The 25,461-nt window shown below is 28.4% G+C and overlaps 4 protein-coding genes and 1 non-coding gene across 12 annotated transcripts; 4 read left to right on the top strand and 1 right to left on the bottom strand.

Annotated features, from left to right (window-relative positions):
- The first annotated feature begins 209 nt into the window (after positions 1-209).
- LOC123271613 (methenyltetrahydrofolate synthase domain-containing protein) lies at positions 210-4,195 on the top strand. 2 transcript variants are annotated; one of them, XM_044738003.1, is made up of 5 exons: positions 210-363; positions 435-1,173; positions 2,373-2,643; positions 2,835-3,257; positions 4,063-4,195. In XM_044738003.1, the coding sequence occupies exons 1-4, from the start codon at positions 348-350 to the stop codon at positions 3,225-3,227; spliced, it is 1,419 nt and encodes a 472-aa protein (XP_044593938.1). In that variant the 5' UTR covers positions 210-347; the 3' UTR covers positions 3,228-3,257; positions 4,063-4,195. The 2 variants fall into 2 exon arrangements, with proteins under 2 accessions (XP_044593938.1, XP_044593939.1); XM_044738004.1 differs by having other exon boundaries at positions 222-363; positions 432-1,173; positions 2,373-2,640.
- Positions 4,196-4,606: 411 nt separating this feature from the next.
- On the bottom strand, positions 4,607-14,665 carry LOC123271611 (serine/threonine-protein kinase 32A-like). 7 transcript variants are annotated; one of them, XM_044737995.1, is made up of 12 exons: positions 14,579-14,665; positions 13,985-14,079; positions 12,572-13,142; positions 11,415-11,460; positions 10,781-11,342; positions 10,450-10,656; positions 8,496-8,720; positions 8,232-8,429; positions 7,077-7,166; positions 6,814-6,986; positions 6,191-6,699; positions 4,607-5,155 (listed from the first exon to the last, which is right to left on the bottom strand). In XM_044737995.1, exons 6-12 carry the CDS (start codon positions 10,493-10,495, stop codon positions 4,963-4,965), a joined length of 1,434 nt encoding a protein of 477 aa, XP_044593930.1. In that variant the 5' UTR covers positions 10,496-10,656; positions 10,781-11,342; positions 11,415-11,460; positions 12,572-13,142; positions 13,985-14,079; positions 14,579-14,665; the 3' UTR covers positions 4,607-4,962. The 7 variants fall into 7 exon arrangements, with proteins under 7 accessions (XP_044593930.1, XP_044593936.1, XP_044593929.1 ...); XM_044738001.1 differs by lacking the exon at positions 14,579-14,665 and having other exon boundaries at positions 10,781-11,092; positions 11,172-11,342; positions 13,985-14,072; XM_044737994.1 differs by lacking the exon at positions 14,579-14,665 and having other exon boundaries at positions 10,450-10,704; positions 13,985-14,072.
- Positions 14,016-17,235, top strand: LOC123271612 (protein Star-like). Its single transcript, XM_044738002.1, has 5 exons — positions 14,016-14,189; positions 14,585-14,776; positions 14,910-15,288; positions 16,025-16,216; positions 17,036-17,235. The coding sequence occupies exons 2-5, from the start codon at positions 14,586-14,588 to the stop codon at positions 17,216-17,218; spliced, it is 945 nt and encodes a 314-aa protein (XP_044593937.1). The 5' UTR covers positions 14,016-14,189; position 14,585; the 3' UTR covers positions 17,219-17,235.
- Trnav-uac lies at positions 15,895-15,967 on the top strand. The gene has a single exon. It is a non-coding gene; the product is annotated as a tRNA-Val (tRNA).
- A 708-nt stretch (positions 17,236-17,943) lies between the features above and the next one.
- LOC123272282 (facilitated trehalose transporter Tret1-1-like) lies at positions 17,944-25,259 on the top strand. The gene is made up of 10 exons (XM_044738979.1): positions 17,944-18,427; positions 19,268-19,797; positions 19,977-20,282; positions 20,379-20,581; positions 20,741-21,035; positions 21,838-22,162; positions 22,852-23,047; positions 23,648-24,092; positions 24,383-24,694; positions 24,761-25,259. The coding sequence occupies exons 1-10, from the start codon at positions 18,343-18,345 to the stop codon at positions 25,151-25,153; spliced, it is 3,090 nt and encodes a 1,029-aa protein (XP_044594914.1). The 5' UTR covers positions 17,944-18,342; the 3' UTR covers positions 25,154-25,259.
- Positions 25,260-25,461: the final 202 nt, after the last annotated feature.

The following is a 25,461-nucleotide window of genomic DNA, read 5'->3' as shown; positions in this document are numbered from 1 at the left end:
ATTTGTTAAAAAAATTTCTAAAAATTATTTAACATCTGCTAAATTTATTTCCATCTAATTTAAGTATTATTAATTAATTAATTATATTAGTTAACTTCAGTTTTACAACAATTGCATAGTTGCCATTTTCTTCCCCAGCTGTTCGGATCTAGTAATTTTATTTCCTTAAAATTTCCCTAACCTAGAGAATTTTTTGAACTTGGTTGGAGATCTTGATGAAGAAGCATGAATTAAAAAAAAAAAAAAAATAAATAAATATCAAGAAATTATAAAACACTAATGATTTACTTTATTTTTTATAACTGTTAATTATTTTAATATAATTTATACATTTTTTAGAGAACAAAATGTCCAAGGAACAAAGTGAGTATTTAATAAAAATAATTTTAGCACTTAAAAAATTTTTGCAAAATAAATTAACAATAATTTTTTAGGTAATGTGAGTAAGCACGGTTATCGCAAGAAAGTGTGGAACTACATGATGGACAACGACTTGGTGAACTTCCCATCAATAGTTTACCACCGCATACCGAACTTCAAGGGCGCTGAGGAAGCAGCGAAGCGTCTGGCCGAGTTGGAGGAGTTCAAGAAGGCACGTGTCCTGAAAGTCAACCCAGACAAGCCCCAAGAACCAGTCAGATTGCTGGCTCTGGAAGCTGGCAAGGAGATCTTGGTCCCGATACCGAGGCTGAAGTCGGGTTTGTTTTTTCACGTAGTGCCTGTGACTCATGACGGAGCTGCTACCCAGCAAAACCTGAAAGCCATGGCGACTCGTTTTGGTATTGAGACACATGGCAAGCCTGTCGGCATTGACGCAGACATCAAAGTCGACCTGGTGGTCCTCGGCTCGGTCTGTGTTAGCAGGGAAGGCTTCAGGATTGGAAAGGGCGAAGGCTTCGCTGATCTCGAGTTTGCCATGATGATGAGGATGAAAGCGGTTAATGATAACACTGTTGTGGTCACGACTGTCCATGATTGTCAGCTGGTTGACAAGTTTGAGGAAGGCTTGTTCGAGAGACACGACGTACCTGTTGATATTATTGTCACGCCTACGCAGACTATTTTTGTTAGTGAGAAGTTGAAGAAACCTGAGGGGATTTTTTGGAATATTCTCACGCCCAGGAGGATTAAGACGATGCAAATTTTGCAAATTTTGAAGGATATTGATGAAAAGTATTTTTTTTATTATTTTATTTTATTGGAAAAATTATTCCAAAAAAATATAACATTTTTTTTTAGTTTTTTTTAAATGACATTAAAGTTAGCGATCATTTCATGATTTTTTAATTTTAATTTAATTTTTCATATATTTCATATGTGAAAAATATATAAAAATGTATATGGGTACTTAAATGAAAGCTCTTGATGAGTGTAACATCGGAATGAGCTTATATCTTTAAAAATGTCAATAATTAAGAAATGACCTTTTATCTTGTGAAATATTGACATTTTTTAAGATATAAGCTCATCTCGATGTTACACTCATCGAGACTGTTCATTTGAGTACCCACATCAATATTTCATATATTTATATATATTATATATATGTATATATGAAAAATATATATAAAAATGCATGTGGGTACTCAAATGAAAGGTCTCGATGAGTGTAACATCGGGATGAGCTTATATCTTTAAAAATGTCAATAATTAAGAAATTAGCTTTTATCTTGTCAACTATTGACATTTTTAAAGATATAAGCTCATCTCGATGTTACACTCATCGAGACCTTTCATTTGAGTACCCACATCAATTTTTCATATACTTCATATATTTATATATATTATATATATGTATATATGAAAAATATATATGAAAAGGCATGTGGGTACTCAAATGAAAGCTCTTGATGAGTGTAACATCAGTATCCGCCTATATCTTTAAAAATATCATAAGTTTACAAAAAACTATATAATTTCTTAATTATTGAGATTTTTAAAGATATAAGCTCATCCCGATGTTATACTCATCAAGAGCTTTCATTTGAATACCCACATCAATTTTTCATATATTTTATATATTTATATATATATGAATGTATGAAAAATATATCAAAATGCATGTGGGTACTCAAATGAAAGTTCTTGATGAGTGTAACATCGTGATGAGCTTATATCTTTAAAAACGTCAATAGTTAAGGAAATACAGTGCAATTCAACAAAATTCATTATTTAATAAAAATTCATTATTTTTTTAACGAATAAAATAATACTAAATTATTTTGAAAAATTGAACTTATAATTTTATTTATGAATTTTAAGTATAAAATTTATTTTTGTTATTTTATTTGTTAAAAATAATTCTAAAAATGTTAAATTGTTTTTTAAAATTATTATTATAATTTTTTTTTTTTGGTAATTTAATTTTTTAGAGAAGGCAAGGAGGTAATTTTGAAAGCAGATGAGCCCAATAACACTAAGCCGAGGCGTTTTGAAAAAAATTGGAAGCGTACGAAAGGAAAAAAGAATCTTAAAGTCAAAAAAGAGTCAGAAATAGAACTTATCACTGAAAATAATGACAAAGAAAACGAAAATAAAAATGAAACTAAAGCCGAGGAAGAAAAGAAAGAAGTTAAAAAAAATCGTCGAAGGCGTCGGCCGCAGAAACAAACCGAGAAAATAGACACTGAAAAAAATGAGGTATTTATAATTTTATTTTTCTGTATAAATTTAATAATTACAATAGTGTTATTTAAGTACAATATAATTAGCTATTAGAAATCTTTGTATTAATAAATATTTGGTCAATTGAACTTTAATTATCGCTCACTGTTTTTCGTATTAATAAATATTTATTATAATTGATTAATTTATTTTGATCGTGATTTTTGTAGGAAAAAACGGACAAGCCAAAAGAAAATAAAGGTCGTAAATTAAAACCGAAGCCTCAGATTGATTTTTCATTAAAGCTCTCTAACATCGGGTCTGATGTGCGAGTGAGAGATTTGAAGAGTGCATTGTCGCAGCGTGGAATCAGTCCGACGTCGATAGCTTGGCGAGGCCAGCGTGGGTTCTGTTATCTTCATTTCGGGAAATTGAGGGGCAAAAATAATACGCCGAATGAGCCGGTTCAAGTCGACTCGATAGTCGCTAATTTGCAGCAATTATACGTGGGTAACAACGGTAATCACGGAGGAGATTCAAATATCACAAATGATAAATTTATTATCGTTGAACCGGCAAAGCCTGTTACTAGGATCGAGACAACCGATGTTTCTGCGGTTTAATTGACTATTTTGGTTCGTTATAAATTATAATTAAGGTAAAAGACCCAGTTATTGACACTAGCCTAGTTATTGACATGTTTAATTATTATTCTAATTAAAAAAAAAAAAAAAATCAACTAATAAATTAATAAATATAATTTTTCAATTATAAATTTAAAAAAAATTGGTTTTTTGAGAAAATTAAATTTTTTTTAATTAAAATAAAAGGGTTTTAGTCACCTAGTCAGACTGACAACATTCCAAATTAATAAATTACTAGAACTTAAAAAGTAAATATAAACTATAATTTAAAATAATTAATTTTATAAGTTTTAAAATTCCGAAAAATATAAACTTAAATAAAGAAAAAACTAAAGCTATATTAATAGAATCTTTCAAAGTCACAAAGTCTCAATAAATTAAAAAACATAACAACGAAAATTTTTACGCCAAAATAAATGAACAGGCGAACACTCATTTAGCCGGAAAAAGGTAAATATATAGTTATTTAGATGAGTAATTTTCGGCCGAATCATTATTCGTATCGATGAGTATTCGGAAGAATATACGTCGAAACGAACTTTTTTCGAAATTAAATTAATTTTAACTCTTGAAGAATATAAGATTTATGTTTACCTATATTCGATAACTCGGTGTTTTATAATTTACAAAATTGTTTTTCGGCTGGTATTCTATTTAAGTTAATGTATTTTATAAACTTTCAATGTAGGAGAGTTTTTAATTTTCTAGAGTTTTGATAATTCAGAATGCTGTCGATTTGACTGGTTGACCGCAACCCGAATAAAATTGCAAGTGTCAAACAACTAGGCCAGTGTCAATAACTAGGTCTTTTAGCTTATATTAATTAATTATTATTTTGTACGAGAGTCTATTTTATTAACGCGTACATATATAAATACTCAATAATTACGTACTTTGGCTACGTGTGATATTTTATATATTTATTACGCGTTTTTTTTTTCTTTACTTCGCTTTAATTTTTCTTTTTTAATAAATATATTAGAATATTATGAATTTAATCTTCGGAAAAAAAATAAAAATTTGTCGGTGTTTGTGATAATTAATCTACTTATTTTTATATTATCAAAATAATAATAATAATAATAATAATAATAACAATATTTTATTATAAATAATTGTGGTTGGTAAAAATACCCTCAAAATTTATATCAATATTATTAAAAAGATTTTTAATTTTTTACTTGGAAAAAAAAATATATATATAGAATCATATATTTTGTATTAATATATATATATATATATAAATTTTAGATTGCTCTTTAACTCGGTGTGAGATTAGAATTTAATATATTTATATAAATAATTGTGATCTATTAAAAAAAAAAAAACGAACAAAAATTTTTTTGTGATAATTATTATACTTTTTTGTTTTTGTTTTTTTTTGTTTTTTTTTTTTTTTTATCAATAAAATATCGTTATCATTTTATGATTTTAGTACTTCACTCAATTAGGTACCGAGTGACTAGTACGTAATAATATAATACAAAAAACAAACGTGAGCGAAATAAGAACGTGCTCGTAAATATTTTATACAATGTCAATTCAATAAAGCATTTATCATATTTCTTACCAAAATTCGTAAAATAAATTCCTTTTAACTCCATGTAAATATTATTAAATATCTATGTATAATAATAATAATATTAAGTCCAAGTGACAATTAGCATAATAATGAAATTTAAAAAATAAAACATTTATGTTTGTGTTGTCTATGTTAGGAGGTAGACGTTTCAGGACTAGCATCGATAAAATCAATATCCAAAGAAGTTGCGATGCCGGATCTTTTATTCGAGCGTAACGAGGCACGTTCAATACGTGAGTGAATGTTGGATGAGGAGACACTTAACCGGCTGCTATTTCTAAAGTGTTGATTGCTGTGAGATCGTTGTTTATCACGATCGGGATCCCTGCGAATAAAAAAAAAAAAAAAAAAAATGGAACGTATTGAAAAAAAAAAAAAAAACAAGGGGAGCTACTCAACTATAAAAATACAAGCTACGTGATTTGTGAATTTTAGATAGATAGTTGATTTATGATGATAAGTATTTAGGCTGCATTCGAAAATGATCTCTTGATAAATAATTAGGAAATGATATTGTATCTCGTGAACTATTGACATTTTTAAAGATATAAGCTCATTCCGATGATACACTCATCGAGACCTTTCATCTGAGTACCCACATCAATTTTTCATATATTTTATATATTTATATATTTCACAAATACCATATATATAAAATATATAAAAATTGTTGTGGGTACTTAAATGAAAGGTCTTGATGAGTGTAATATCGGAATGAGCTTATATCTTTAAAAATGTAAATAATTAAGAAATTACCTTGTATCTTGTGAACTATTGACATTATTAACGATATAAGCTCATCTTGATGTTACACTCATCGAGACCTTTCATTTGAGTACCCACATCAATTTTTTCATATATTTATATATATATGAAAAATATATATATATATATATATATTGTATATATGAAAAATATATCAAAAATGCATGTGGGTACTCAAATGAAAGCTCTTGATGAGTACAACTTCGGAATGAGCTTATATCTTTAAAAATGTAAATAATTAAGAAATTACCTTGTATTTTGTGAACTATTAACATTATTAAAGATATAAGCTCATCTTGATGTTACTCTCATCGAGACTTTTCATTTGAGTACCCACATCAATTTTTCATATATTTATATATATTATATATATGTATATATTATATATATGAAAAATATATCAAAAATGCATGTGGGTACTCAAATAAAAGCTCTTGATGAGTGTAACATCATGATGAGCTTATATTTTTAAAATATATATTACATATATGTATATATGAAAAATATATCAAAAATGCATGTGGGTACTCAAATGAAAGCTCTTGATGAGAGCAACATCGGGATGAGCTTATATCTTTAAAAACGTCAATTTTACCTGAGTTTCTTTTCACTCTCAGCCATAGCAATGCGTAGCTCCTCTTCCCACTGTTTTTCCTTCTCCTCCCTCAGCCGTTGCTCCAGTTCGCGTTCTCTATTGTACACCGGGAAGTCTGGAATAAAAACTAGACCCGTCGGATCCTGGCTTGGGATGCTGGAAGTTGGTCCACTGACAACAGCCATGGATTCTACTTGATCAGCGAGCTCTTGACTGCGTAATGACCTCTGTTTGGCAAGTCGCTTCTTTTTTTTGTGAAGCGGCCGAGCCTCAATAATCATCTCCTCGAGCTCGAAGGTCGGGTCACAGTTCAGGTGGTTCTTGGACGGTGTAAATATTGGTTTTACTTGTTTGAGGTAAACTCTATCAAAGTCTAATTTATTCATGGCTTGGAGTTGTTTCAATTGACAGAGAGTGGTGGTACGTTGGTTCGGGTCCTGAGTGAGCAGGCTGTTTAGCAATTGCGACATCGATTGGCTCCATTCTGTCGGGTGAACTGGGCGACAGTCCTGAGGATAAAATAAAATTCAATAATAAAAATACAATATGTATAAGGCTTTGAAAAGGTTGCCATTGTTTCTATTAGCAATCAATAGTTTGCGTTTAATAATAACAATACTCGCCTGGAGTATCCGGAGGGCTTCTTTGTAACTGGTGCCAGAGTGAATAGGAAAGGGCCGGACGCCTTCAAGTGTCTCCCACGCTAAAATACCAAGGCTCCACCAGTCAACCGTGTAACCGTATCCGGATTGAAAGCCACCGTGGACCTCGCATGAGCACATGTAAATTTCTGGAGCTAATTTACAAGGTGATTTTAGTCAAACACATTGATTCCTTGATTAATCTACTACTTGCTTACGATTAATTCACCTATGGGCGTAATCACCTATGTACGGCTTTGTTCCTGATATTGATGTCGCCAATTGATCGTCCTCCAGTTGGGTTGCTACGTTGAAGTCCGTCACATGGGCATGTCCTAGATTTTAATTAAAAAAGTTTTATTTTAATGAAAGTTCATAATTTTTTATTTCTTTAGAAATAAATTTTATTATCTATATTATTAAGAGAATAAGCAAAATTTTGTGGCCAGTGTATTTATGTCTTGTATCTCGTGAAATATTGACATTTTTAAAGATATAAGCTCATCCTGATGTTACACTCATCAAGACCTTTCATTTGAGTACCCACATCAATTTTTCATATATTTTGTATATTTATATATATGATATATATGTATAAATAAAAAATATGTCAAAAATGCATGTAGGTACTCAAATTAAAGCTCTTGATGAGTGTAACATTATGATGAGCTTATATCTTTAAAAATATCATAAGTTGACAAAATACAATATAATTTCTTAATTATTGACATTTATAGAGATATAAGCTCATTCTGATGTAACACTCACCGAGACCTTTCATTTGAGTACCCACATGCAATTTTGATATATTTTTCATACATACATATTTATAATAATATAAATATATATAAATATATAAAATATATGAAAAATTAATGTGGGTACTCAAATGAAAGGTCATGATGAGTGTAACATCAGAATGAGCTTATATCTCTAAAAATGTCAATAATTAAGAAATTATATTGTATTTTGTCAACTGATGATATTTTTAAAGATATAAACTCATTCCGATGTTACACTCATTGAGACTTTTCATTTGAGTACCCACATCAATTTTTCATATATTTATATATATTATATATATGTATATATGAAAAATATATCAAAAATGCATGTGGGTACTCAAATGAAAGCTCTCGATGAGTGTAACATCGGAATGAGTTTATATCTTTAAAAACGCCAATAGTTAAAAAAGTACAGTACAATTTAATAAAATTAATTATTTAATAAAGAAAAATTTTAATTATTTCTAGTTCACAAGTCACGGCAGTCACATAGTGACTGCAAGGTTGCTAGTTATTATTATCAAATTTTATAAATATTTTTTCAAGAATCAATATTTGATTTCATAGCAATTAAAATAATTTTTGAAAATGATTAATTAATTATTACTAAATTACCTTCCTCATCCAACAGGATATTATCAGGTTTAATATCCCTGTGGATGATTCGTCTACTCTTTAAGTAGTCCAATGCCAAAGCTATCTCCGCAATGAACAAAATTACACTTTCTTCAGAAAAGTGAACCTGCTGCTGAATATGATACCTCAAGTCTCCTCCAAGAAGAAGATCTGTTACCATAAACAAGTCCTCTTCATCTGTAATTAAAAATAAAAAAAATGAATAATTAATAACATGATAATAATTAATTATTAAATTATTACCTTGAAAACTAAACCACAAGTTGACTAAAAATGGATGCTCCAATTTCGACATTATCTCGACCTCTCTTGTTACATTTTTTAAAGCACCTCTCATAGCGCATTCTGATTTATGTACATATTTCATGGCATACATTTTTCCGCTATGTTCGCCCTTTTCTACAATACACACCTTCCCGAAACTTCCTTTCCCTATTGCACGAAGCACTTGGAAGTGATTGAAGTTCACTACAATAAAAAATAAAAAAAAAAGTTATTTTTTATTTTAGCGTACTCGACGTTTTACGATGAATAGACTCTTTTAAAGTTTTTCTTATAATACAATTTATTTTTTTATTTTACTATCAACTTAAAAAACTTTTATTACTAAATTAAATCAAATACTTTATTAAAGTACCCGATATTAAAAAAAATAAAAATATTGGAAATTAAAAAAATAAAAAAAAAGTTTTAGAATTATCTTTGCCGTATACTCCGAACAATTGATTAAAAAAAAAAAATTCTTACTACGACAAGGCGCGTAATTACAAAATTTTAATTAAAATAAATCAATACTGTATTATAATTACAAAGTTAAGAGACTTAATTTACCTGAAGATAAACTTTTAATAGAAATTAAAAGCATGCGTAAAATTAATTTATAAAATATATTATCATTAATAAAATAAATTTATGATAATAAATTAATTACCAATATCAATATTAATCTATATTATTAAAAGAATAAGAAAAATTTTGTGGCCAGTACATAATTAAGAAATGACCTTGTATCTCGTGAACTATTGACATTTTTAAAGATATAAACTCATTCCGATGTTACACTCATCGAGACCTTTCATTTGAGTACCCACATCAATTTTTTATATATTTCATATATTTATATATATTATATATAAGTATATATGAAAAATATATCAAAAAGTCATGTGGGTACTCAAATGAAAGGTCTTGATGAATGTAACATCATGATGAGCTTATATTTTTGAAAATGTCAATAATTAAGAAATGACCTTGTGTCTTGTCAACTATTGATATTTTTGAAGATATAAGCTCACCCCGACATTACTCTCATCAAGACCTTTCATTTGAGTACCCACATCAATTTTTCATATATTTTATATATTTATATATTTCACAAATACCATATATACATATAAAATATATAAAAATTGCCATGTGGGTACTCAAATGAAAGGTCTTGATGAGTGTAATATCGAAATGAGCTTATATCTTTAAAAATGTCAATAATTAAGAAATTACCTTGTATCTTGTGAAATATTGTCATTTTTAAAGATATAAGCTCATCCCGACATTACACTCATCGAGACCTTTCATTTGAGTACCCACATCAATTTTTCATATATTTCATATATTTATATATATTATATATATGTATATATGATAAATATATGAAAAATGCATGTGGGTACTCAAATGAAAGCTCTTGATGAGTGTAACATCGAGATGAGCTTATATCTTTAAAAATGTCAATATTGAAAAATTACTTTGTATCTTGTGAACTATTGACATTTTTAAAGATATAAGCGCATCCCAATGTTACACTCATCGAGACCTTTCATTTGAGTACCCACATCAATTTTTCATATATTTCATATATTTATATATATTATATATAAGTATATATGAAAAATATATGAAAAATGAATGTGGGTACTCAAATGAAAGCTCTTGATGAGTGTAACATCGGGATGAGCTTATGTCTTTAAAAACTTCAATAGTTAAGAAAATAAAGTACAATTTAACAAAAGTAATTATTTAATAAAGCAAAATTTTATTTTTTTATATTTCACAAGTCCCGGCAGTCACATAGTGACAGCAAGATTGCTAGTTACCATTAATAAATTTTTTCTAAAATAAATTTAAAACAAAAATAAGTGTAAAATATAAATATACTTAGAATATTAAATAAAGTAATGATATAAATGTAAATATTTACCTTCCTCCCCCGGCGTAGGCACACTTCGTGAGTGATGACCACCCATACTTATTATCTCTTATATAAAAATGTTTGTAACTATAAAATTTGCATATCGCCGACATTACATTAATAAGACACTAAAAAGTTGTAAATATCTGGTCCCAAGTGACAATCCATATAAAAAGTAATTTTTTATATTGCGCATTAGTTTTCAGCAAGTCCAGACTGGTCAGACAAGTAAATTATTAATAAAATTTATATATAAAACGAACTCTATAAAATAAGTAGAACAATGTATATCAATAAAAGTTAATAAAATAAATAAATAGAAGTAACATGTAAGTCATACCTTTTTTAATGAAGTAATTGACCCAAATAGCTCTCTGGTAATGTAAGGCAAGTTTAAATTAACTTTAGTTATAGCATGAGAGAGCTGAGCTTACTTGCGGTAGCCTCGTAGATTTTCCGTGTTATGATCAACACTGTTCAGTGCTGGTACGCTGCCGACAACCCTAGCACCCACGCATGAAAAACCGCGCATCCTCCCACATACTCCCATTCGTTCGATGGCTATACACCCAAGTCATGACCCGATAACAGCATATATGTTATTTCAACAGTCAAGACACATAAAAGCTCTCATTTTATCCTTCTGTTCAATCTATTACAATACATTCTGGATTACGAGAACTGCCTTAGGGCTTTTTTTTTATTATTTTTATCTGAGAACCACTGCTCACATTATTTTTCTTCGACGTTCTATTAATCCTTTTAGTTCGGCTCTTTCCACCCCAACCCACCAACGCTTATCAATCTCCAATACCATTCAATTCAATCCCAGTCTGTATGGATTCTCTTTCTATTTCTTCTTTTTGTTCATAACCGCAAATGGATTTTCGTACCACCCAGACCTAAAAAAATTAAATCTATTACAGCTAAATTAATATGTCTGACAATTTTTAAGTATTTTAATTTTTTAGTACTTTACTACTAATTGGATACTCTTCTATAGAGATGATGAATTTTTATCTGGAAGAAATTAAAGAATTTTTTATTATTTATTAATTCAAGTATTTAATTGTAGTTTTTTATATTTTCTACATATAGGATTTTTTTTTAATAATTTATCAATTATAAAATTCATGAAATTTTTATAGCATGAAATTTAAATTAGCAGACATCTGTTATTTTTACAAAAAATTAATTATTACTAAGAAAGTATTTTTTCTTAAATTAAAGACAAGTGTTTTTTTTTTTTAATCTACAAGTGAAAAGTTTTAAATAAAAATTTTAGAAAAATTGTCAAATGTTTTATAATTTTACTTTTGTATCAAATAAAATTTGAAGAAACTAGCAACCTTGCAGTCACTACGTGACTGCCGTGACTAGTGAACTATAAATAAATAAAATTTAGCGTTATTAAATAATGAATTTTGTTAAATTGCACTGTACTTTTTTAACTATTGACGTTTTTAAAGATATAAGCTCATCATGATGTTACACTTATCAAGAGCTTTCATTTGAGTACCCACATCCATTTTTTATATATTTTTCATATAGACATATATGTAATATATATAAATATATGAAATATATGAAAAATTGATGTGGGTACTCAAATGAAAGGTCTCGATGAGTGTAACATCGCGATGAGTTTATATCATTAAAAATGTCAATAGTTCACGAGATACAAGGTCATTTTTTAATTATTGACATTTTTAAAGATATCAGCTCATCCTGATGTCACACTCATCAAGACTTTTCATTCAAATACCCACATGTATTTTTATATATATTTTTCATATATACATATACATAATATATAAATATATAAAATATATGAAAAATTGATGTGGGTACTCAAATGAAAGGTCTCGATGAGTGTAACATCAAGATGAGCTTATATCTTCAAAAATGTCAATAGTTCTCGATACAATTTAATTTCTTAATTATGTATCTAGAGAATATTTTCGAATGCAGCCTAAATACTTATCATATTATCTATAAATTATTTAAATAAATAAAAATAACAAATTTTTTCTATTAATAATTTTCTCAATAAAAATTTCCAATGTCAATTGATTAAATTTTCATGAAGAAATAAAAGCAACTTTACATATATAATAATTTTTCTACAAACCTAATACTCACAACTCGTAGGACTTTTAAAACTCCAAATACTGGAGTGGGTAATATAATGTGGGAGCTGAGTATCTCTTATGATTATTATGAATCCAGAGTTAGATGTAATATGTAGGAGCAATACAAGAATATAAGTAAAAAGTAAAGCATCGAGATGGACAGAAATGATTGGAGGGGATGAAGGGAATAGAAGTAAAGTGTGAGTCACTGCTGGTACGATACTGGATAGTGGATAGGATACTATACGGTGAACTGGTGGGACTGGGACTTTACTCAAACTCAAAAGAGCGGCTTGGCTATTTAATATTATATATGTAAGAGCAAGAGAGGATACGTACCATACTGTTGTTGTTACTGCCCGTATTATATTCAGTATTATGTTTTCGAGTTAAGACAAGGACAGAAACACATCGGACCGGAGGCATTGTACTCTACTCACAGCTTACAGCCGTCGTCATGCCGCATGCGTTCCATGTTCCAGGTGCTGGCCAGTGCTGGTAGTTCTGTCTTGCAATCAGTATTTTTTTTTAATTATTTGTGTCCTTTCAAATTTAATCTTCATTAAAAGCCTAAAATTAATAATTATTTAAATTTATTTAATATTTATACAGTGTAAATAATTGTACAAAAAGTTTTCCAGTGATAATAATAACAATAATAAATAATTAAATTAATGATAATAATAATAAATAGTTACCAAAATTGATGCATTTAGCATTGAACAGCTGGTGTGATATTATAATTAACTTTATGGACATATTTTTGACGGTACGATAATTTATATTTATATTTATATAAATTGCATGTATATAATTTATTAAAGTGACAGTTTTTTATTTTTGTTTACAAAAATTAATTATGAAAATTAAGTTAGCCGATATCTGAAAATTTTAAGAATTTTTTTTCATTGAAAAAAATATTACAAAAAAATTTTAAAAAAATTTCATTTGTTAAAAACTGTAAGTGCAATTTTTAAAAAATATTTTTTTGTTCTAATTTAATTATTGAAAAATAATAAAAAAATTACAAATGTCGGCTAACTTTAATATTATAAATTAATTGTTAATTTTTTTTGTCATTGTTGTTAATTGTGGAAATATTTTTTAATTTGATTCAAAAGTGACAGCTGAGACATGTGGTATTGTTAAAAATTTAATGACAACAATAATAATAATAATAATGAGAGGTTGTAGTTAGTTTTTTTTTTGTATATATGTGCGAAGTGTAGGATGGAATATTAATATAACACGCGATGCGGTATTTTGGCGCTTGGATAAATGTAATACGACGCTACTTTTATCACAGTTTATGTTATAATATTATATATGTATTCCGCGAAAATTTATATCAATATAAATAAATAAATAAATGTGAGAGTGTGAGTGTATGTATGTATATAAAGTTTGCTTACAATTTTTTATCGAAGCTAACACGTGTTGCAGAATATAAAGCTGTACTTGCTGGAATATTATCTGGCAGGAATTAAAAGGAAGTAGGGAGTAAGTCCTATGGAAAGAAAAAAATTACTCTGGATTTCATTCAGTACTTGATAGTTTGCCAACTGGATAATTTAAATAAAAATAACATTTTTATATTATAATAAAATAAACGAACAAGTGAGTATTTTTAGTTATTATTTAACTATAAGTGAAGTGATTTTTAAAATAATAAAATTAGCCGACGTTAAATAATTTTTAATTTTTTTTTCAACTAAATTAAAAGTAAAAAAAAAATTACATGGATAATTTTTAAAATTTTTTCACGTCAAATTTTTTTGTAATAGTTTTTTCAATAAAAAATTTTTAATGTCGGCTAACTTTTTTTTTATCATTAAATTTAGCAGTCACTTGATAATTTTTTAATTTTTTTAACAAAAAAATTTGTTTCAAAAAATTTTACTTAATTTTTAAATGTCAATTTTTTTTTGCCATAATTTTATTTGTTAAAAAAATTATTAAATTAATCTTCATTATTTTTAAATAGAAGCTAATTGTTTATATTTAACCTTTAGAATGGCTGGATTGGGCCCGGTGATACCTTCAGTGGCAGGAAACACTGCTCCATTGCCAATTACCTCAATATCTCTAGGAAGTACACAGAAAAAAAGTTGGATCCGCAGAGTAGCTCCTTGCTTGGCATTTCTAGCGGCCTTTTCTTCGGCAATGGCTTTGCTACTGATTTGGAGCGAAGCTGCAGCTCTCAGGTAAAAAATTTTTTGAATAAATTATTCCTAGAGTTCCGTAAAAAGCGTTAGTCACTCATCTGCTATTTTATTTTACTTAAAACTTTATCTATATTCCCTAAAATATTTTATAAAAAATATTTAAAATTTGCAGAAGACAAGCATTCGACGCAAACATGACAAAAGACTACGTACTCCAAAGTGTCTCGATGGACAACCCTCAGCTGGTGGCATACATTCGGGAAGTCCAGTTTAAAAGAGCGACTCACCAGTTCAACTTCAACGTGTCTGAAACCGGGGAAGAAAAGTCGCTGGTAGCTCTTCTTCAAGGCAAACGCAACGGTGTTTATCTTGAGTATATAAACCGGCCGGGTGCTGTGTTTACAACCTCCTGGCTCGAGTCCAAGTACGGCTGGCGTGGAGTTCTTGTTCTTACTGACTTCAGGTCCTTTTTTGAAACCTGCAAAAGCAGTAAAAATCCAGCTACGCGTGTTATTCACGCTTGTTTGAGTACTGACAAAGATACCAAGGAGGTAATTTCTATTTTTTATTAGATTTTTTTATAAATTCAAAATTTTTCAAAATTATCTTCAAAGTAAATTTTTAATAAATTAAATATTAAAATTACTTTTTTTTTCTTAAGAATAAAACTTCATTCTATCCAAAAAAAAAAATTTTTTTTTTTTTCAATTTTTTGGTAAATTTTAAATTTTTCAAAATTATTTTCAAAGTAAATTTTTAATAAATTAAATATTAAAATTAATTTTTCTTCTAATGAATAAAGCTTCATTTTCTCAAAAAAGAAAAAAAATTTTTTTTTGTAAATTCTCTCCAAATATTTTATTTTTTTAAAAATTATCTTTTAAATAAATTAAATATTAAAATTACTTTTCTTACGAGTAAAATTTCACGAGCTACCAAAAAAATATTTATATAATTTATTTTAGCCCTAAAAAAAAAAAGAAATATTATGATTAATTATTTATATCGTAAAAAAGGGCTTTTTATTTACACTCATGTTATTAACTAAAAAATGAATATTTTATTAAAAAAAAAAATCCGAAATATTGTTGAGTCACTTACGAGCTTTTACTCGCCGGCTTTAAATAGTAACTCAGCCCCGGCAGTCTACATCAAGTGGTTCCGTGGTGTAGCGGTTATCACATCTGCTTTACACGCAGAAGGCCGCCAGTTCGATCCTGGCCGGAATCATGTTTTTTTTTTTTCCTTCAATATAATTTTATTATATTTTTTTTTTTCACTTTTTAGATTACTTATCATCAAGAATCAGAAGTTCGTGTAACAAAATTAGGGGAGGGACCAAATAGCATTATTTTCCCCGATGAAGGTCTGCCGACTATGAGACTAAAGTGCTTTCCATTGTACAGCGTGCTACTTGCATACAATCACACAAATATTGATTATTTAAATCTCGACAGTACTGATATATCTGATATCCAGGTAGCTATTTTAATAATTTAAGCAGTAATAATAATTCATTAATATTTAAATTTGACATAATATTTACACTGAGAAAAAAAAAATACTTTTACTCAATTAACAATTTTTTGGTTCAAGAAATTCGATGACGATAAAATATTCTATTATTATTAATTATTAATTTTTGAAGAGAAGAGCATCAATATTTATCTTTGGATAATAGATAAACAAGAAAATAGCTTTATTTAAATTAAGTAAAAATTATTTCAATTTATTTAACAAGTTCTTGAGCTAAGAATATGGGGAATAAGATAAATATAAGAATATATTCTTTTCTACCCTTTGAAAGACATTTTTCCAAATTTTTTTATCCAACCCAAAAAAAAGTTATGAATTTTTCAAAAAAATGGCTTTTTTATTTTCAAATAGCCATAACTTTTTTGTACGTTGACCTTTCGATACCTTTTTTTTTTAAAATTTTTGTTTTTGAATGAACTTTTCGAAAAAATACACAAAAATAATTAAATATGATTAATTCTATAAAATAATCGATTTTTTTGAGCAAAATCGTTATTTTTTCAAAGTTCGTCACTTTTTTTTTTTTATTTTTTTATCTCAAAAAAAACCTTTAATCAATTTAACAACTATTCCCGCTCATCCCGGACAGGGTCGATTTTTTTTTATTTAATTAAAAAAAAAATTGTCAAATTTTCTAAAATAAAAAAATTTTTTTTTTTGAAAATTTTCAAGAACATGAATTCTTGTATCAAGAAAATTTTTTTAAGTATTTTTTTTTTTTTAGTGTACTTAAATATTTAATTAAATAATTTTTTACCGTAGGTACTTGATACTCTTCCATGGGACAAAGTTCAGATAAATTTCTTATCGATTCGCTGGAGCGATAATCACACTAAATCAGAATTTGAAGATCTTGTTAATAAACTTAAAGTCAGGAAATACAGGTTTCTTCAGCCAACCGACACTGGAAAATTAATATTCATGTACTCTAGAGTTAAAATATAATTATTAGCTAATTATTAGATTCTGAGTGATAAATGCCAGTAATTGTCGCTAAAATTGTGAGACAATTAAATATTTTTCGGTATTTTATAGGTCATTTCTTAATATAAGTTAGAGTATTATTTTTTAGTGATTACAAAATGGTGATAAAAAAAAAATTTATTTTTTTTTTCTAATCCAACCTGTAATTTTATTTAAAAATAATTATTTTTACTTTTAAATCTACTTAAATAATCTATTAAGTATTTCTAATTTGTGTGTTTATAAATATATTAATTATAATTAATATTATATATTATTTAGCAAAAAAAAAATAAATCAGAGTTTTTTTGATAAAAACTCCGAGTTACCAGTAAGCAGTGAGCTGATTAATTAATTAATTAATTAATTAATTAAGTATAATAAAGTAAAAATACTTCAAGGGCCTTATTAGCATGTAAGTTAATATTTTGATAAATAAAATATTATAAATTAAAATACTTATTTCGAAAAATGTGATTACGATTATATTAAAAAGAGATTTTCTCTTATGAAATTTTTTGTTTACAATTTTTTATAAAATAAATATGAATAAAAAAAATTGTACATCAAATTAAATATATAAAACCCTTCCTTCTCTTTAAAACGTTAGTAATTATCACAGCGATTATTAAGAAATATGTGAACCAATAGAATCAAGGAAGAATCGTCGAGTAAATACGATTTGAGACCACTCAGTAAACTAAACAAAGTAACCATACTTACGTATAATTTTTTTATCAGGTTAACTTTGTAAATAGAGAGATAAAACACCCAACTAATGGCTCGTTGCTCAATATCATTAATATTATTTTTAAATCTAACATTTTTCATCAGATTGAGGGTCGAACAAATTAGCTTTGGAATGACAAACTCAAAGCACTTGATAGTTATCACTGAGCCGCATCGGCTTGTAGAAGAAAATTTTTTACAATTCCCAGCAGTTCAGATAACTTTGATCAATGATATAAGATAGTATCTACCAGGTATCCGTGACATGCGGATAATTTCTTCATTAATCGGTCGATTAAAGTATTCTGTAATCAAAAGTACAAGTTAATTAACAATAAAGATTTGGTTGTATTTTATAAAAAATCTAAGAAGAAGAAATGGAGACCACTGAAATGATGATTGAGACGCCGCGTACTAACCAAGAGAGCAAGAAACTTTGGCAATACTTGGCGGCTTTTTCAGGTACTTGATTTAATACCTTGCAGTCACTATGTTACCTAAAAATAAATGAGATTTTGCGTTATTAAATAATGACTTTTGTTAAATTGCACTGTACTTTTTTAACTATTGATATTTTTAAGGATATAAGCTCGTCATGATGTTACACTCATCAAGAGCTTTCATTTGAGTAGCCACATGACTTTTTGATATATTTTTCATATATACATATATATAATATATATAAATATATAAAATATATGAAAAATTGATGTGGGTACTCCAATGAAAGGTCTCGATGAGTGTAACATCGAAATGAGCTTATATCTTTAAAAATATCATTAGTTGTCAAGACACAATGTCATTTCTTAACGATTGACGTTTTTAAAGATATAAGCTCATCCCGATATTACACTCATCAAGAGCTTTAATTTGAGTACCCACATGGCAATTTTTATATATTTTATATATATAGTATTTGTGAAAAATATATAAAATATATGAAAAATTGATGTGTGTACTCGAATGAAAGCTCTCGATGAGTGTAACATCGGGATGAGCTTATATCTTTAAAAATGTCAATAGTTCTCAAGATACAAGGTCATTTCTTAATTATGTATCGAGGGATAGAGAATTTCCAAATGCAGCCTAAATACATATCATAATAAATTGACTCGGTGAGAATGATATGAAATCTTGAAAAGGCACACATTCAAGTCAAGACTTTTGCAATGACACTAACTTTAACTAAAAAAACCGACTTTATCATATGACTATCCTGGGCACAAAATTTTTCTTATTTTCTTAATAATATAGATAAATAAAATTTATCTCCATATTGTAAATTTAAATTACGTATTTTAGCGAGTATTCTAGCGATAGGAGTCGGAAGTTCTCTAGCATGGACATCGCCGGTGTTGATAAAGCTCTCCGCTAAAGATTCCTGGCTCCCAGTGAGTGAAGAACAGGGCTCATGGGTGAGCTCTCTCCTGGCCATCGGAGCAATGGCTGGAGCGTTTCCCGCCGGAAGCTTAGCCGACAAGCTAGGCCGCAAAAAAGCCCTGCTTCTTCTCGCGGGGCCATTTCTTCTTTCCTGGACGATGATAGTCTTCGCGAAAAGCGTGTGGGTGCTTTACATAGCAAGGTTCGTCGGCGGGATCTCTGTTGGAGCGTCTTGTGTCCTAGTTCCTACTTACATCGCCGAGATAGCTTCTCCCTCGGCTCGTGGTACTCTGGGGGCTATTTTTCAGCTGTTTCTCGCTTTTGGAATTGTTCTGACCTTTGTTCTAGGCTCGACGGTCTCTTATACTGTTTTAGGGATTCTTTGTGGGCTAGTTGAAGTTATTTTTATTGCAGCTTTCTTCTGGATGCCTGAATCACCAATGTGGCTTGTGGTAATTTTATTAACTAAAATAAAAATAATAATAATTATATTAAAAATTTTTACATTGATTATTAATGTTATTATTAATTTAAAAATTTTAAATAACAATAATAATAATAATAATAATAATAATGACATTGAAATTTTTTATATTGATTATTATTATTTACCTCCAATTTGTCATTAAAGGGACAAGGAAGAAAACCCGAAGCTTCAATAGCTCTCGGAGTATTTCGAGGTGACGGGTACGACACCTGTGAAGAAATATCTGAAATGCAGAGAGAAGTTGAAGAAAATGCAACAAAAAAAAGTTCCGTATTTGATTTAATAAAAACTTCAGGAGCTAGAAAAGCCGTGTTAGCTTCTTTCGGTTTAATGGCGTTCCAACAATTATCAGGAGTTAACGCTGTTATTTTTTACACCGTGACAATATTCAAAGCAGCTGGCAGTAGTTTGAATTCAGATGTCGCTGCGATAATTGTCGCTTTGGTTCAAGTAAATTAAAATAACTGTTTTAATTAAAATCATTTCTTCACAAAATTCATAACTAAAAAAAAATTTTTTTAAATAAATAACTCCTCAAAATTTCAGGCAATAATGGCAGGAGTAGCAGCATTAATTGTCGACCGATCTGGAAGAAAACCTCTATTAATATTCTCTTCTTCTTTCATGGCAATTAGCCTAGTCGCTCTTGGATTATATTTTAACCTCAAAGATGGCGGCAAAGATGTTTCTAACCTCGGATGGCTACCTCTTGTATCTCTAACCCTTTTTATGATTGCATTTTCCGTTGGGTAATTATAAATTACCTCTCAAATATATCCTGATTAAAAAAAAGTATTGAGACAAAGGAAAAAGTATTGAAAAGAATTGGTTTTTTCTTTGTCTCAGGACTTTTTTTTATTCAGGGTAATTTTATTAGCGTAAATTTAATTATTAAAATATTTTTTCAGTCTCGGACCCATTCCTTGGATGATAATGGGCGAATTATTCACCACAGAAACAAAAGCCATGGCTTCAGGATTAGCTGTAATGCTAAATTGGTTTTTAGTATTCCTTGTCACTAAAACATTCCCATCTATGAAAGAACAATTAGGCGCTGCGGTAACTTTTTGGGTGTTTGCCGGGATAATGGTAGTCGCAACCGTCTTTGAGTATTTCTTCGTTCTAGAAACAAAAGGAAAAACATTACAAGAAATTCAATGTGCATTAAACGGAGAAGATCAAATTGAGAGAACAAGACGCCCTTAAGTTAAATTAATACTAGTCTTATAATAAAATATATTTTTATATTTTTATTTTTTATCTCTATTACTAATTAATAATTATCATTGCCAAGTTTTATGTACAGTAGCATTAATCATAACAATGATATTTTTTATCAGTAAAATTTTTTAATCGATCAAATCTAGGAAGCTTTTTTATAATAGCAAAAAATGTAAACTTTACTCGAGATTGTATATCGATAATCGTTATCACTTTATAATCTTTTAAAAATCAAAATCACGTACAATACACTAGAGCGTTATAAAAAAAAAAAAAAAAAATATGAGTAATAGCTTCTTGATTGTTTTATTATCAAGAAATTCAGTTTAGCAGATTTTAATTTAATTACATGAGATAAAAAAAAATTTTAGCCAACAATTAAAATGTAAACTAACACTAAATAAAAAAATATTTAAATACATGCTCTAGACTATTAAATTTTCGAGATAATGCTGATTAAAAAAGAGGTATAAAAGGTGGCATCAAACTTGATGGCATTATTCTAGTTAATTATCTTCAAATGGCACCAGAATAGCCCATTGAGATCTTTATATTCAATTCACCAGTCGTATATCTGGCGTTACGTCAAGCGACATTATAAAAGTGAACATTATTTATTAACTTATTGTTGTTTGGTACTTGAAAACAATTAGCTAAATTTATCAGGTGATTTTTAACATTTATTTCTCGGTAGATATTTCTGGCGCCTCATTTGGATTTTCTCGTTTGAAATAAAACGTCTGAGAAAATTATTAATCATTATCTGAGTGGTGGTTGAGTATAGGGTTGTCAATTTAAAAATAATAAAAAATATCAATTGGACGTTAGAGCCGATCACCGCCCCACTATGGCTACTAAAGAAGATTCATCGATAGAGGGGCGATATAAAGAGTATCAATATGAGGCCGTGGCTACAAGTCTTCCTGTGTCACCTCCGGACCTTCACACTACCCTCGATAACAAACCAGACAATAATTACTCTTCAATCACTTACGTCGACAATAGAGCTGATCCTTGTGATAACAAAGGATTCTTCAATAGCCACAAATTCAATAAAATGGAGCGAGAAAAAGGCTCCAAATTGTTTCAATTCATTGCTGCTACTGCTGGTAATTAATAAATTAATCCACCATTCATCTGTAATAATATTTATTATTCTTTTATTAAATTATTTATTTTTTTGAGTTTTAAACAATGAAAAAAATTTTTTTCTGATAAAACAATAAGAGGATAAAAAAAAATAATAAGCTATTTTTTTTATTATAAATAAAAATAATACATAAGATTGATTTAAATAATTAGCGGAAATTAATTATTTACTTACTTGAAGTGTTAAATATTTATAAAACGTAGATTAATAAATTATAGTTGCAATTGAATTAATAAATTTCTTTAGCTACTGCTTCAAAATATCACCAAGGTTCTTCAGATTTATAATTGTTGTTATAATTAAGTGTAATAAAAAATAGATCATTAATTTTTTTCAACCCTAATACGGTTCGTATAAAAATACTACCTAAAATGCATTAGTAAAAAAATATAAAGTAATAAAACGGTAAATAATTGTTTGCGATAATGCCACGGCTATCACAGATAGTACAAAGTCACTTGAGTTTTTTTTTTCAAACAAAATGACAATATCGAGTAGTGTATATAGATACTATAAAGCAAATAATACTAGATACTAAATCGTACCAGTCGTTAAATCGATTGCTCGCGGATTTATTTATCCTGAGCTTTAAAAATCATTTAAATTCAATATGACGGTAAATTCTTACTCTCTTTGTAATACTGTTAGCAAACATCGCCGTGGTTGCTGGAGGAGCTACTCTGGGATGGACTAGTCCGATTTTGTTGATGCTAAAAAAAGACCCGGTGAGTCCTGATAACCCTATAGGAAGACCTATTAGTGAAGAAGAAGCGTCTTGGATTGGATCGCTGACTCCAGTCGGTGCGTTGGTTGGTGGCTTTTTCGCTGGATACTTAGCTGAAACGTATGCGAATATAAATAATAAATAATAGATATAAAATTCCTAATTAATTAATAATTACGATACTGAATTAATTTTTTTTTTTAAGCAAATTAATTATAAAAAAAAAATGCTTCTGAAAATTTCCAAGTCTGATTTTTTTTTAATTTTTAAATGTGGAATTTTTCAATTAAATTTTTTTATATAGTAATTTAATTGCTATAAAATTATTAAAAAACTTCTAATGTTTAACAATTGTTGATTTTTTTTAATTTTATAACAAATCAATTACATAATAATAAAGTTAGGCGACAATTTTGATTTAGCTTAATTTATTAAATTAGAACTAAAAAATACTTTTTTAAAATTGCACTTACATTTTTTCAAATTTTCTATTTGCTAAATTTTTTGTAATAGTTTTTTTTTTTTTTTAATATAAAAAATTATAAGTGTCAGCTAACTTAATTTTCATATTAATTACAATAAAAAAATGCTTCTAAAAATTCCCATTTATAATTCTTATTAATTTTTATATGTGAAATTTTTTAATTAATTTTTTTTTTATTATAAATTATTTGCTAAAAAATTTCTGTCAACAGTGTCATAAATAATTACTAATTTCAGCTTTGGAAGACGTGCAACCTTACTATCAAGTGTCATACCTTCAACCCTGGGATGGATTCTAATCGCGACAGGACAAAGCGTAGAAATGTTCTACGTCGCAAGGTTCATTTTTGGCGTAGCTTTGTCCATTTCCTTCGCTGTCCTGCCGATGTACTGCGGTGAAATCGCGGAAACTTCAATCCGAGGAATTCTCGGGTCATTTTTGCAATTGTTTATTACTATAGGCTTACTGTGGGCCTACAGTATTGGTCCGTATGTTTCTTACACGAGTTTTTGGATATCTTGTGCAGCTTTGCCTATCGCTTTCTTCGTTTTGTTCTTCACGATGCCAGAATCGCCATATTACTTAGCAGCGAAGGGTCGCAAGGAAGATGTCGTCAGCGCTTTAGTAAGATTGCGGGGAAAAAGTGAAGCTGCGGTTCGTGCTGAAGCTGATGAAATAGAGGTTAGTTTATAAATTAATAATTAATTAATAAATTGATAATTATTTAATTTATAAGTTAATGAACTCAATTTTTGAAAGTTTTGAAATAAAAAATTACTTTTAAATTTTTTCACTAATAATTTTTTTTAAATTTTCACATTTAAAATTTATTAATTAAATTTTATTTTAATAATAATTTAATTGTTATAAAATTATAAAAAAATTTTTAATATCTGTCAACTTCAGTGTCATCAATTATAATTATAAAAAAAAATAATATTAATAATGATAATATTTACTTAATTCATCAGACAACTGTTCGAGATGCTTACAGTAAAGAAGCAAAGATAACAGACCTGTTCACGATCAAGGCCAATTTCAAAGCGCTAATTTTCACGTGCTTGCTGGTAATTTTTCAACAGATGACAGGTATTAATGTTGTTCTGTTCTATTCAGAGAATATTTTCGCTAGCGCGGGTAACAGCGGAATCAGTTCTTCAATCGAGACGATAATTGTCGGAATTGTTCAATTTCTTGCTTCCGGTGTGACACCTCTGGTGGTTGACAGACTGGGAAGAAAGATACTTTTAATTATTTCCGGAACGGGAACAGCTATAAGTCTAGTAAGTTTTTACAAAAAATTAAAAAAAAAATTTAGAATTGTAATTTAATTAATTTTATATTCACAGGGAATTCTTGGATTGTTTTTTTATCTGAAAGACGAAGCGAAAAATGACGTGAGCAATATTGGCTGGCTACCAATAGCTTCATTGATAATCTTCATCGCTACGTACAGCATCGGTTGGGGTCCGCTTCCTTGGACAGTTATGGGTGAAATGTTCTCCACGGAAGTTAAATCCAAGGCCTCGGGGATAGTTGTCTTTGCCTGCTGGTTTTTGGGATTCTTGATCACCAAGTACTTCAGCAATATCGCAGCAGCGTGGGGACAATACACTGCCTTCTGGCTCTTTGGAGTTTTCTGCGTCCTAAGTGTCCTATTCACAGTATTTATTTTGCCGGAAACTAAAGGTAAGTCCCTGCAAGAAATCCAAGACGAGCTCAGTGGAACTAGTCATAAATAATTAAAATTATTGTCTTAAAAAAAATAATGTTAAATTTCTTCTCTGTTAAATAACAATGATGTTGAATCAAATATTTATCTATTTATATTGATAATAAATTAACTTAATATTTATTGTATCATAAATGTCCATAATAAAATAATGCATGTATACATTTATACAATTATCATTATCATTATTATTTAATATCTGATTGATAAAGACAGTGAGTAATTCGATTTCGATTGCAGATTATTTTAAAAGTAATTTTCAAGTATAATCAATTACAATTACAATAAAAATGTAATATATAGAGCGTATTGATACTC

This window comes from Cotesia glomerata, linkage group LG9 (genome assembly GCF_020080835.1).
Source record: "Cotesia glomerata isolate CgM1 linkage group LG9, MPM_Cglom_v2.3, whole genome shotgun sequence".
Classification (NCBI taxonomy): domain Eukaryota; kingdom Metazoa; phylum Arthropoda; class Insecta; order Hymenoptera; family Braconidae; genus Cotesia; species Cotesia glomerata.
This window is presented reverse-complemented; position numbering and strand designations above follow the sequence as displayed.